Genomic DNA, 14,440 nt, shown 5'->3' on the forward strand with positions numbered 1-14,440 from the left:
GCAGGCCCCGTGCAGGGATGGAGGTGTCAGCAGTGCAGGCAGAGCCGTGACTCACCCGCCTGGCTTTGCTCTGGTACTTCACCGCTTTTTTGGTGTCGGACACAGCCCGCTCCACGTAGTCCACCGAGTGCTCCACGTTGTACTCGATGCGGTCAATCATCTCTCCCTGCAGGGGGACACTCTGAGCTCCTTCCTGCTCTGCCGCTCCCTGCCTCCGGGGGGATGCTGCCCTGCCCAGCAGCCCTGCACAGAGAGAAGCACCGTCAGCTGCCTGCAGCACTGGCTGTCTCCTCTGGACTGCATGCTCTGTCCCAGAGGATCTCTGGGCACATCCCAGCAGGGAGACAAGCAAGGGAGAGGGACAAGGGAGCTCCCAGCCCAGTCCTGGCGCTGACCTGTCCAAGATCTCAGGTGACAGCAAAGCCCCAGTGGGATCTACACCAGCACCACACCACATGCTGCTGGAACAGGAGGCATGGCAGGGAGCAAGGACAGGGCCAGCAGCACCATGAAGGATGCCCAGGACACCACGCACGTGCAGGGACCGGGGACCACCGCTCCCATCCACACATGCACTGCACCAAAGGCAGGAGGGTCTGGAGCACGGCCAGCCAGAAGTGAAGAGCCCTGCAGGGACCCCTGCCCTGCCCCTGCTGCAGGGGTAGGCTGGGAGTGGGGGCTCCTCTGGGTGTGGGGACACGAGTTGGGGTGAGCTCCTCCAGCCTTGTTCACCTCCTTTGGCCCCATCCTGACCAGGCTGGCAAACAGCCAGGTGTGCAGCAGCTGGACAGGGCTGGCAGCAGTGGGAGGTTTGGAGCCCTGCATGGCATGGAGGGAACTGAGGCCACAGAGCCATGGGCTCATAGCCACCAACTCTGCAATGCCCATTTCTCTGTGCTGGAGAGCACAAGGATGACAAACTTTGGGGCCTGGGGGGCTGAGCACTGAGCCCCACCAACTGCTTGTGTAAAACTGCTGCTGCTTCTTCCTTCCTGTGCCATGCCAGGTCAGAGCTTCCAGCCCTGCTGCCTGCCTGGTGTCCTTCTATTCCCAGTGCCAGCAGCTCCGAGCTTCTCATCCACAGGACAAAGGTGCTGGCACTGTCCAGCCCTCAGAGCAGGCATGGAATCATGAATCCCCACAAATGTCCCCCACTGCAGACAGGACAGGCCACCAACACCACGGTGCCCTGGTGACCCTTGCTGTCCTGCCACTGGCCATCCCAGTGCCATGCAAGCAGCAGCCATGCAGGAGCAGCCATGCAGAGCAGAGCATGCAGCACCAGGGGCTTGGCCAGGGGGCCTTTACCTGCCACGACGTGTCCTCGGGCCATGGCAGCATGGCAGGCAAGAAGGGGGGTGAGCAAAGACACAGGAGCCCGTGCCTGGCTGAAGGGACTGGTGCCACGGGCTGGCAGCACAGCCCAGGGGCCACCCCGAGCTCACCCACACGGGCCTGGTGCTCCAGGGAAGATGAAGGAATCTCCCCCTGCATGGCAGCCACCCACTGCCCTCCTTGTGAGCCCCTCGCTGAGCCTCCCACCCCCCACACACAGCACCCCAGCTCTGGGGTGCCAGGCAGGTGGCTCCAGCCCTGGGAGCCCAGCTCAGCCCCACTGGGAGCCATGCTGGTCCTAGATGTGGTTTTTTCCTCTCAGCACTGTTGTCCAGCCTCCCCACCCACCACAGGGAGCCCCATCACCCTCCAACCCCTCGAGGTGAGCCCTGGGCTGCACCTTTTCCCCACCTGGCTCTCCACCAGCATGGCCATGTCCATGAACATGTCGTGCAGCTCTCGGATGCTGTTCTCCAGTTTGATGATCTCGCTGTGCCGTGTCTCAATCTCGTTCAGTGCCTGCTTGGTGATGTTTGAATCCATGATGATCTGCAGAGAAAATAAGGCCACTGAGCACCATGCTCAGACCCAGCTCCAGCGCTGGGGCTAGGGGCACCAAGGGAGGGATGAGCAGGAGCTGCAGAGCCCCTCCATCACCCCAAGCCAGGCAGTTTGCAGCAGGATGCTGGGATTCAGATTCCAACAGATCCTCAGGCCAGACCTGAGCCCCCAGGCCCCCTCCTACACAGGCTGTGTTCATTACCCTGTAGTGAGGCCACTGTGGCACGTCCAGCAGCCCGTCCCCTGGGCTGGGGCTGGCTCAGCTGCAGCTGGTGGCAGAGCTTACCCCAGAGGAGAAGATGGCCGGGTTGCCGCTCTCCAGCATGTCCTCCAGCTCCTCGCTGGTGGTGGTCCTGCCAGCTGCAAGCACACAACACAGGTCAGCCAAGCCCTGTCCCCACCACAGGTCCCACAGGCTCCAAGGTAATCCTCCCACGAGTGGAACAGAGCAAAGCTTTCAGCCCCAAGAGCACACAGGGCAGTTTGAGGGGCTGCCCTCTCACAGCCTGGCTCTGACACCCCCCATGTTAAGGGCATCAAGCTGCCAGCTTGGCTCAGCTCACACAGGAATGCCCTCCTGGGCACACTGAGCATTCCTGCAGAGCAGGGAGCAGTGCTAAAGGACCAGCAGCCAGCAGCAGCCACGGTGTCTGTGAAGGAGGAGGGATGGGGAAGAAGCCACACTCAGGTGTGTTCTGGACAATCCCTGTCCCAGCCAGTCCAACACCATGAGGACACTGGGCTCAGCTCTGGGCCCTGCTGTGTGTGACAGAAGCCAGGCTTTGTCCTTCCCCTTCCATGTCTCTGGGTGCCTCCAGCCTCATGGCTCCTCAAAAAACAATTCACCCCCACCTGAAGAAAATTGTGATTCCTTCCCTTCCCCACCCCATGCAGCAGAGAGAGATTCTGATCCCTCCATGGGTGGCACTGATCCCTGCATAACTGCAGTGAATTTCTTGGGCTAGCAGCCATGTGGGACACAGGGAACTACAGCCAAACAGATGGAGATGCTGCCCAGTGGGATGGGGAGGGTGAGCAGGTCACCTGAGACAGGGCAAGTGACACCCACTGGTGTGAACAGGGCAGTCAGGCAGGGACAGCTGGTGAAGTGACTCCACCAAGCTTGATGGAACCAAAACCTGCAGAGCAGGGCTGGGGTCTGCAGATGCTCCCCTGTGACATGCTGCCTGTGGTACTGAAAAGGACAGCAGCCTCCTCCAGGGCGAGTCCAGGGAACCTCAGAGAGGGGAAAATGGGGCAGAGCCAAGCACAGCTCTCAGACACATGGGCAGAGGCTGGAGCTCTGTGTGAGGCCGGTCTAGACAACTGTGACCTGGTAGTGACCCCAAAGCCCTGAGAAGCTGCTGGTTTGAGTCACAAAAACAACCTGAGGGGGCCACTGCCTCCTAACTGGGCTTCATGCTTTGGCTTCCTGGCCTGTCATCAGCTCCTCCACAGCAGTAAAATCAGCTCAGTGTTCTGGGTACCTGCTTGATCTGCTGCTCACATTCCCACAGGGCCATGGCACAGCCAAAAATGGGAGTGAAAGGACAGAGAAAGGATGGAGCAAGGTAGCACTGAGGGAGAAGAGCCTGGGGGAACACTCCTGCCCCAAAATTCGGTGAAACACTGGAAAATCCTGAGCACTGGACCTGTGCCTCCCCAGAGAGCTCCAGAGTCCATGTGCCTCTTACTTGGCACCTCTAGCAATTGAAGTTTCTTGGGGAGAAGCAGCTCTGCCAACGAGACAAGAAGCCCAGAGCATGGAGGAAACTGGAGGAGCAAACTCAGCCCTAAGCTGGCAGGGAGAGAAGGGCGAGAGACATTGCCCAGGTCACTGCAGAGCCACTGCAAACTCTGGGACAGGTGAACATGAAACCACTGAGGAGACTTCCCACCTCAAGGCACAGCCCTGTAGTGCCCAGCTGGACAGAGACCATCCCCATGGAGCAGCCCTGTCAGGGTGTGGGGGAAGCTCCCAGGGAAGCCTCTGGTGCCACAGCTCAGTCCCACAGCCCAGCTGACCCTGGATGCAGTTTGTCCAACCCTGCATGCAGATGTCTATGAATAGGGAAGGGGGAAGGCAGCTCAGGGCTGGAGGAGCCCAGTGTGCCACGGCCAAAGCAGGGCTCAGCTGGCAGCATCCCCTGGGCTGGCAGCATCCCTGCTCCCAGCAGCAGGGCACCTGCAGAGCCACAGCTGGGGCTCACACTGAGGACAAGGCACCTTTCCAAGGCTGGGATCCTCTGCCTGGAGCTGCCTTTTACACACTTACAGACACAAATCCATGCAATCCATGGAGAGATGGATAATGCTGTCCTCTGTGTGAGGTGACAGGTACGAGTGAGTGGCACCCCTGGCTGTCACCAGCTCAGACAGGTCTGGCACTGCCCAGGCTGGCATCAGGATGAGGATTCAGCTACAGAACCCTGCACACCTCATGCCCTCAGAGCTGCTCCTGGGTGGGCAGTGTGATGCTGAGGTTACACAGCACAACCTGTGGCACACACAGACACAGCAGTGCCCACACAAGGAGAAGGGAACAGATCCTGAGAGGGCTGTGGGGAGCCCCAGGGGGTTGCTACAGTCCAGGGCAGTGACTCTGCATCACCAACTCTGCCACTGTCCTACTCGCAGGGCCAGATGTGGTGAGGATGGAGAACCTTGCTGGTGCTGGGAGCCTGCCCAGAGCATCTGAGCAACTGAGAAGTTCCTGCTCCCATACTCTGAAAACCTGAATGATTTTCTGGCTTTGCTGTCAGAGCTCCCAGCACTTTCTCTCTTTGGACTCCTCAGCAGGAAATGAGAGCTGAGGATGTCGTGGAGATCTGTGCAGTCACCACACCCCAGCTGAGCTCTGTCCCAAGGAGCCTGTGCAGGAGCAGCTGGGGCTGAAGGGACACCCCAGGCCAAGCAGAGCCCCTCTCCAGGCAGCACTCCTGGTAAAACATCCATAAGCTGTTCCTTTTGATGAGTCTTTTTGCCAGGAAATGTTTTCCACTGTCCTGATGGGGGAAATCCAGCCTTGGCAGAGGGCTGTGCAGACGGCTGTGTCCCTCCCAGCACAGCCCCATCCTAGCTCTGCACCTCTGGAGCAATGAGAAATGCACTTATCTCCCACACTCCTCCATCCTGCAGGGAACAAGAGTCCCTTGCTGCCAGGGACACCTCCCCTGCACCACACACTGCTCCATGGGGACTCCTGAGCAGCCCTTTCCCAACCCCACCAGGCTCTGTCAGGCACTCACAGCCTGGCAGGATGGACAGAGCAGACACAATAACAATATATCTTCAGGATTTAAGCAGAGCAGCAGAGCCCTCCCAAAATTCAGGAAGAAAACAAGAGGAAGGTTTCTCTCAGGTCTGAATCCAATCAAAGACAAGGCTGAGTCCTTCCAAACCTCCTCTCTCAGAGGGAGGCACAGGGACACCTTAAATTCCTGCTCACATGACCAGCCACTCCTCAGCTGTCACTGCAGGGTGGTGGTGGCTCAGGGATGAGTCAGGCAGCTGGAGCAGTGACACATCCTGCTCTACAGCAAACTGGCAAGCTCTTGTTGAGCCTCGTGTCAGTCAGCCTTCCCATGCAGCCCAGTTAGCATCAGACATCAGGAAGGCTAATCTGAACAAAGATCAGGGCTGTGTCTCCTTCCAGCCCTCCACAGAAATCCCCACAGCACCCAGACTCCCAGCACATTCCCACAGGTGACCACCAAGGACACCAGGTTGACTCACAGATCTCCTGTCATTATTCACAGTGAGTTGTTGGAGGAAAGAAAAAACATCCATTTGGTTGTTCAGGGGGGAGCTGTTGTCCCTGGCCTCCTTCACTGGGTGCTGGAATAAAGGAACTCTGTGGAATAACTACACAGTGCTCCTGTCTCTTTGTCCCTGGGCTGGCCAGGGTACACCTTGCAAGACAGAGCTGAAATCACTGACAGCTGAAATCCCTGATGAGAGCTGAAATCCCTGCTGGGAGCTAAAATCCCTGCTGGGAGCTAAAAATCATTACTGAGAGCTGAAATCACGGCTGCGAGCTGAAATCACTGCGAGCTGAAATCACTGCTGAGAGCTGAAATCATTGCAGGATCTCTCTCTGGGAAGGTCCAGGTCGAGCCATCAGACCCTGAGTGGCTGCCCCAGCAGAGCCCAGCTGTGCTCCATGGCAGGGTTACCCAGCTGTACTCCATGGCAGGGTTACCCAGCCCTGCTCCATGGCAGGGATACCCAGCCCTGCTCCATGGCAGGGTTACCCAGCTGTGCTCCATGGCAGGGATACCCAGCCCTGCTGCAGGGTACTCACTGATCTCCAGCTGCCTCTGGATCCTGCCCTTGCAGCGCTCCCGGTAGTCGGTCTGCGTGGCGTTGTACTCCGACATCACCTCCACGAACTTGCGGGACAGCGTGGAGTGCTGAGAGGGAACACAAGGGGACAGGAGCTCAGGGTGCCAGCAGAGACAGAGCCCTGCTGCCCCTGAAGCAGGGAAGCATCTCCTGCACCTCCAGCTGTAGCTGTGTTTCCCTTCACAGAGAAAAGCAAGGCACGACTTCCCAAAAATATTTTTGGGATTCACATCTCTAAACCTCAGAGAAAGAAAAAACCTTTTTCTCACACATCATCTTTAAAAAAACCCAGAAAAATGAAGTAAAAAAACCACCACCTGAAAATTGTTTATACTTAACAAGTTATCACTTCCTTACAACTCCCTGAAAGTTTTCACAAGCTGCTGTGACAAACGCTTGCTGTTTCTCTCTCTGTCCCACAGCATCCACATCCAACCACCCCAAAAGCATTTCCAGCCCAAATGCTGCTCCAGAGAGCAGAACAGAGCACAAGGGGGGCAGGTGGCAGCGGGTGACACATCCCCAGGGCAGTGGACCAGAGGCATCCCTCATCCAGCCCTACCAAGCACAGCCTCCAGCCCTGAGAACGTCCCCTGGGAGGCTGGCAGCACCTCCTTGCTCTGCTTGTGCCCAGAAAGCCTGGAGGCCACAGCAGTGCCCTGGGTTGGGCCCTGCCTGCCACTGCTGTGCTGCTGGGACATGCCAGACCCTGCAGAGGCACAGCACGGACCCATGGGCATCACCCTGCACTGCTGGGGGCAACAGCACCCAGCCTGCTCAAAGGCACCATCACACAATAATCATTAGGGCTGGAGAAGACCTCCAAGATTGTCATGTCCCACCTTGTCACCCAGCCCAGAGCACTGAGGGCCACCTCCAGTTGTTCCTTCAACACCTCCAGGTAGGAGGTGTGAGGTGGGACTCCATCACCTCCCTGGGCTGCTCCTTCCCATGCCTGACCACCCTTTCCATGGGGAAATCCATCCTGATGCCCAGCCTGAATCCCCACTGGCACACCTTGGGGCTGTTTCCTCTTGTCTTGTCCCTGGGAGCAGAGCCTCACCCCCAGCTGGCTGCCCCCTCCTGTCAGGAGCTGTGGACAGCCAGAAGGTCCCTCCTGAGCCCCCTTTTCTCCAGACACAGCTCCCCCAGCTTCCTCATCAGATTCGTGCTCCAGACCCTTCTCCAGCTCCATTCCCGTCTCTGGGCACTCTCTGCACAGTGAGGGAATGTCAGACATGCCTGGCACCAGCAGCACTCAGATGTGTTGGAGAGAGCACAGGAGACACCTGCAGGGTCCTCTGCCACTGGCTCTGCTGCTATTCTGAACCAGCAAGAGCACAGTATTTATGGAGAGCTCATCTTCTCCCTGCTCCAGCCAAACCTCACACCCACCAACGCCCCCGGCAGCTCCAGCTCCATCCCCTGCTCCAGAGGCGCTGGCCCAGAGCAAGGTCACAGCTCCCAAACAGCTCAAAACCCAGCAACAACGTGATGTGCCATCCAAGTGAGTCTTCTGCTGCTCCAAAATTGTTTTTCCTAAAATCCACTTCATTCTCATTCAGCTGAAAACTATCAACATATGTTGATCTGGAGCCAGAAATAGCCTGGGTGCTGAGTGACACCCTTCCTGCTCACTAGCACACCATGCTACACCTCTATTGCTTAAGAAATGACTTAACTCCGTGTTTATCTTCTCAGATTGTTATTGTATGTTCCTATGAGCATCCCACACCTCTGTAATATGCATTTGATTTTTGAAGGAATAGGGAGTTTTGTGCAAAATCAGCTGGAAAAAAGCATTTTAAATGGCTTCCAGACATTACAGAAACCTACCTGAATATTCACAGCAAATAAAAAGCATATCAAAATGTACCTTGTGATTGAACTCCTTAAACAGAAAATATTAACTCAGGTTAGGAAAAGGATTTGTTTCACTCAGGTCTAGCACTCTTCACTTCCCAAACATGGACAAAGCAACCCCAGCTGGATTTCCAAAGAGCTGATAAAAGCTCTGGGTATTCAGAGTGGGCTCTGAAAGCCCCCAAAAGCACACACACTGAAACTGGGGTCCTTGTCCTTCATGTGATTAATAGGAAGGTATTTTTAGGGTAATACTAAAAATTTATATTTATATATATAATATATACTTATATTTATATATAATATAAATATGATATAATTATATATATGATATTTTATATATTATATAGAATAATTATATAAGATATAAAATATATTTTTATATATAATATATAATATATAATATATACTTATATATGATATATACATATAGAACCCTGGAAAATACTGTTGAGACCTCTGGGAAGTTGCACCATTGGCAGCATTTCTGGACTGGGGATGCCCTTAGGAGCTGTGGCCCCTGTGCCTGGGTCTGCTGCAGGCAGGTCCAGCTCTGATGAGACTCTTCTGGCTGGAGATGACCTCAGCAAAGCCGCAACATAAGTGCATAATCCTAATGCTCAGCCACTCCAGGTTTACAACACGTTCACAAGGGGAATCAGCTCCTCACCCTCCTCTTACTCAGTGTTTTGCTAAGAGCAGCTCCATACAAACTGGAGAAGGCACAAAAACCTACAGAAACCCCAAGCTTCCAGCACCAGGCCTGTCTAAATCAGCTTTCCAGCCTGGCTCATCCCAAATCCACACAGAATGAGGGGAGGGAGGTGAGAGCAGGCCAGGCTTTGGGGACACACTGCCCAGGGGGCTGGACCTGCTCAGTGGCACTGCAGGAGGACAAAGGGGGTGGTGACCCCAGGTGGGGCACAGGCTGAAGAAGCAGGGTCTGGTCAGCTGGAGGTGACAGAGCTTAGAAAGGTCCTTTGGTCACAATGACCCAGAGGGAGCAAAAAGAGAAGCTGGAGCAAAACTCACCCTGGAAGTGCACAGGGGCAGGAAAGGAGGTGAGGGACAAAGCTGGCACATGGAATTCCCATTAAGGGGGGGAAAATCTTCATAAGAGTGGTCAAACACAGAACCAGGGCTCAGAGGACACCCATGGTCTGTGGTGTCTCCATCCCTCTGGATACTGGGGAGACAAACAACTGCAGGAGCCCAGAGTCAGGGACCAGCCAGGTCAGAAGCCACAGCTGCACAGTGGAGCCCACACTGCCCACTCAGGGCTCTGTGCCATGGCCAGGAGGTGCCTCCCTGCCCCCAGGGAAATGCTAAGAAATGCCCAGATTGCAAGAAGACTTCCCAACTCCCTGACTGAGGGAGTTTGGGTTTTTCAGCCTGGAGAAGAGAAGGCTCTGGGGGGACCTTAAAGTCACTTCAGTGCTGAAGGGGCTCCCAGAGAGCTGGAGAGGGACTTTGGACAAGGGCTTGGAGTGACAGCACAAGGGAGAATGGCTTCCCACTGCCAGAGGAAAGGGTTAGATGGGATATTGGGAAGGAATTCTTCCCCACAAAGGTGCTGAGGCCCTGGCAGAGGGTGCCCAGAGCAGCTGTGGCTGCCCCATCCCTGCAAGTGCCCAAGGCCAGCTTGGATGGGGCTTGGAGCAGCCTGGGATAGCAGAAGGTGTCTCTGCCCTTGGCAGGGGGTTGGACTGGATCCCAAACCCATCCATGGCTTTATGGTGGAGCAGAGCCCTGAATCCCACTCTCCACATAGCAGGATGACACCTGAACCACAGAGTTCAACAGAGACCAAACCTAAACCCTGCTCAAGCCCACAGCCCTGGCTTATGCACTTCCCATCTGTGGCCACCTCGGTTTCCCCAGACACTGCTGAAGTAAAGCCTTGTCCTGACAAACAAGGGCACAGCCAATGCCAGGGGCCACAGCACTGACTGCCACCTCCCCTCCCTGCCACTGGCACTGCCCTGGGGTGACACCAGCTCTCGAGGGGCTCAGCACAGAGCACAGAGCAGAACCCCTCGGGGCTTCTCAGCACGGCTGTCAGCACACACACGTGTCTCCAGAGTGGGAAGGGAAGGTTTTTCATGGATGGGATCTGCTGACAGCCTGGCACTGTCCAGCTGCAACAGAGCTCTGTCCACCCTGGATCCCTTCTGGAAGGAATACAAGAGCTGCTCTGCATCAGAACCTGCTGCTCTCCTGCTGCTGCACCATCCTTTGGCTCTGCCATGCCCCAGCAATTCCCGGCCCTGCCTGCCCTAGGGACAGGTGGCCCTTCACCTCCCACAGCACTGCAGAGGATGGTTCCCCCACTGAGCTGGGACAGCATCTCCCTGCTGCTGCAGGCTGGGGGTTCCAGCTGGAGCTGCATCTGCAGGGCTGCTCCATCACCATCGCTGCCATGCTGATCTGGCACCAACTGTGATGGGAGAGCAGGCTCCCTGAGGGGCTCCCCAGGCTGAGGAGGAGATAAACCACAACAGATAAAACTGCAGAGCATGGAGGTATCAGGACTTACTGTGTGTGCATAACCCCCTGTGAGAGGCACAGATCCACATCTGGATCTCAGCCCAGGTGATAAAGAGCACCACCAGCTGCTCTTGCTGCCTTTAGCCCCTAATGGTTTGCTAAAACACATTCCTGGCTGCAGAACAAGGCTCTGAGCTGCTCTGTCTTCACCCACATCCCCAGTAGAGAGGACACAGCTCTGCAGTGATGCAAGCACAGATCCCAGGCTGGAGCAGTGGCTGCCACCCCCCAGGTGCTCTCTCACCAAAGCAGCACCAGAAAGCAGAAATTACACAGCAGCTCTGCGTGGCTGGGCAGGAGGACAGAGCTTCAGGCAGAGAAATCCCAAGCACAGGCCTCCTCTCCCAGCACTGCTGGGACCCCTCAGCTGCCTCTCCCCAGCCTCCTCCCTGGTGCAGGGGCTCACCTGAGTTTTCCTTATCCGCAGGTCGGCCGATGACCGGTTCAGCCCCTCCTCTTGTTCGATGCTCTGCTCGATGCCTGCACAGGGCACAAGGACACTTTAGTTTGTGCTGTCTGGAGAACAACCACAGGATCATCAAGGCTGTGAAAGACCTCCAAGATCATCAAACCCAACCTTCCGCTGATTACCTCAAGCCCATTAAACCACTCTGCCAAGTGCCACAAGTACTCATTTTTGGAACACTTCCAGGGATGGTGACTCCACCATTGTGGAGTGCCTGTTCCAGTGTTCCAAAGGAAAGGGATTGCTTGGCAAAGGGACTGTGAAACACTGGATCAAGGAGCAGCTGGTACTGGGCACTTCCCAAATCCTGACTCCACCATCCAGCCTGGCAGCAAAGCCCTGTTCCATGAGTGCAAAGCACCTGGTGCCTGGCCACTGGCTGTGATTTGGGGCTGAAAGGGCAGTACTGTCACCCCCAGGCTGCTGAGCCAGGATTTCCACATAAAATCAACATGTGCTTAGGTCTGATTGCCAGTATTCAAACAAATTGGAGAGCTGATTCCACCAGAGAGCAGGAGGAGAAAATCCAGAGCTGAAGTGTCTGCAGAATACCAAACCTCAAAACTCCTCCAGGGAACCTAAAGCCAGCAGCTCCTCCAGCTGCCTGGAGTGGCACAGGGTGCACCCACCATGCTGGCAGGAGTGCCCTCACTGTGCTGAGCAGCCACGGAGCAGCACAGGGACCTGCCCCTTTCATTAGGAAGATAATTGACATGAAGCCTTCACTGCCCAAAGCCTGAGAGCCACGGCAGGAAGGAGCACTGTCATGGTCCATGGTGCTGTGGGCAGGACCAGCAACCCTGCCCCATCCCTGGCAGTGCCCAAGGCCAGGTTAGACAAGGCTTGCAGCACCTGGAGCAGTGGGAGGTGTCCCTGCCGATGGCAGGGGGTGAAATAAGATTACCTTTGAGACCTGTTCCAACCCAAACCATCCCATCACTCCAGGATTCTATGAAACCTGCTCCTCAAGGCCAGCTCAGGACATGCTAATTCTAAGACTTAATTGCAGGGGCTTATAAAACTTGGAAGAAAGCTCCCATCAGCAGGCTGGCCAGTGTGCAGACACACATCTCCACCTAAACCAGCCATGTGAGCTGGTGGCATCCCTGGAGTCTGGCTGAAGACCCCATTCCCAAATAACTGATGTCCCACAGCTCCCAGAGCCCAGCATTTCCATGCTGGAGCAGGTCCCTCAAGGCCAGCACAGGGCAGGTTCCTCCTGCAGCAGGGCTCACCCTCCAGCACAGCCCAGTGTATTTCAGCAGTGAAATACTCTGAGTGTACACTGAATAATTCCTGCACCCTCGTCACAGAGCACTCCCCACTCCCATGGAATGCTACTGGCAAACACTGGGCAGTTCTGATAACCACCAAAATCACATTTTCCCAAGAAGCTTGTAATCAGAATTAGCCCCTGCATGAGTAATGTCTGGCCTGAAGAAGTCAGTTTGCTGTCAGCAGATGTTGTTTTTGATCAGTCCTGACTGTTTTCTGTCATTGATCATGCTGGCCATGAGGCAATTTGGGACAAAGCACAAGCACTAGTCCTCTGCTGCTGCAGGTAAATATGACAGCAGAGAGGCTTTTCTGGAAGCAGGAAACAAAAGCCTGTCCTGCAATCCTTCAGGCTTTCAAAGTCCCTTAAAAAAACACTGAACAACACACTTATAGAAAAGGATTTTTGTTTTTTTTAAAGCCAAACCCCATCACCAGGGATCCCAGTTTGTTCAGGGCCATAGGAATGGATCCCTTAGATTATGGGATAGATAAGACATCCATGGCTCTCCTTCCCGGCTCTAGTTGAGATCATGTGTTAGGAGGACAGAGGGAGCATGAGGTACAGGTCTCCTGGCCCACACGTGGGACATGGCCACACCAGTGGTGACCTAATAAAGGGCTTCAGGCATATCTGAGTCTTCCATGGCTGCCAGAATTCCACAAAACCCTGGGATTAGTGAGGACCCTGCTGCCTTGGGGGAAGCACCAGCTCCTCTCCCACCCTTCAGACACAGCCAGGCCTTCTGCACCAATGCCAACAAAAACCTCAGACTGATGTCCATGCCACCACAGGCAAATCCAAGGTGCCAGGGGTGACCTGCCTCCTGTCTCAGGGTGCTGCCATCCTCATGGACTCCCTCAGTCCCCTGGGGTCCACTCTTGCAATTCTGGGTTGTCTGAGTGCTCCAGCACAGCCCTGACCATCAGTGGGTTGCCAACCACCTTGTTCTCACACCTCAGAGACTGACTGACCTTCAATAGTGGACACTGAAGGTCACAACCTGCAGCACATCCCACAGCAGCCCCTCCTCACCCACCCAGACCTGAACAGAACCTTTGGCCACGCTGGGGGTTTCCCCAGTGTCCAACCCCTGCCACAGGTGTGGCACAGGACCCACTCAGAGCCCACCAGCTGCTCCTGGCCCCATTCCCTCAATTCCATTCTGGGAACGGGGCACAAGGGGACAAATTCACCAAGGGCAGATAAAAGCATCAAGAGGGAACAGCAGAGAGGGAAGGTGATGCTGATCCCTGGGAGTATTTCCAGCCTGGGACAAGAGTGCTCCAGGCAGAGCCCACAGCTCCATCCCAGGCTCTGTAGTTTAATTTAGTTTAGTTTAGTTTAGTTCAGTTTAGTTTAGTCATCACTCACTCTTTAGTTTGGAGCGCACTTTGTTCGCCGTCTTCTTGATGTCAGACATCAGCTCCTCCAGCTCCTCTTTCGTTTCTGGGGAGAGAGGAAAGAGCAAACATGGACGTGCTGCAGACACCACTAAAATCTGCTGCCCTGCAGAGTGCAGAGACCAGAGCTGTGAGCACTTCAACCCCCCAACTGGAAGAATTTCCAACCCCTGACTGAAAACACTCCCAATTCCCAGACTGGGAGCACTCCCACATGCAGACTGGGAAAACTTCCACCCCCAGGCTGGGAGCACTCCCACAGTCCAGACTGGGAACACTCCCCCAATCCAGACTGGGAACACTCCCACCCCCAGACTGGGAACACTCTCACGTGCAGACTGGGAGCACTTCCACACCCCATGCTCTGTGCTGGACTCTCCTCACACTCCTGAGACCTCCAGCTGCTTCCAGCTCTGGGGCCCCAACACAGGTGTTAAACTGAACGAGATGAGGTCAGGTCAGACATGGGGAGGAAATGTCAGACCGTGAGGGGGGTGAGCCCTGGCACAGGGTGCCCAGAGCAGCTGTGGCTGCCCCATCCCTGCAAGTGCCCAAGGCCTGGGGCTTGGAGCAACCAAGGTGTCCCTGCCATGGCAGGGGGTGGACCCTCTCAAATTCCCTTCAGACACAAAGCATCCTGTGACT

At 55.6% G+C, this 14,440-nt stretch overlaps 1 protein-coding gene across 1 annotated transcript in view; it reads right to left on the reverse strand.

Annotated features, from left to right (window-relative positions):
• The window catches only part of STX1A (syntaxin 1A), a 72,653-nt gene that overhangs the window by 3,620 nt on the left and 54,593 nt on the right, over nt 1–14,440 (reverse strand). The window contains exons 4-9 of the mRNA XM_064395101.1: nt 13,767–13,841; nt 11,057–11,130; nt 6,200–6,308; nt 2,183–2,256; nt 1,747–1,884; nt 56–166 (exon numbers count right to left, since the gene is read on the reverse strand). Of these exons, the coding sequence (XP_064251171.1) occupies nt 56–166; nt 1,747–1,884; nt 2,183–2,256; nt 6,200–6,308; nt 11,057–11,130; nt 13,767–13,841 (581 nt within the window). The remainder of the gene's footprint in view (nt 1–55; nt 167–1,746; nt 1,885–2,182; nt 2,257–6,199; nt 6,309–11,056; nt 11,131–13,766; nt 13,842–14,440) is intronic.

The sequence above is a fragment of the Passer domesticus genome, chromosome 19 (assembly GCF_036417665.1).
Source record: "Passer domesticus isolate bPasDom1 chromosome 19, bPasDom1.hap1, whole genome shotgun sequence".
NCBI lineage: Eukaryota > Metazoa > Chordata > Aves > Passeriformes > Passeridae > Passer > Passer domesticus.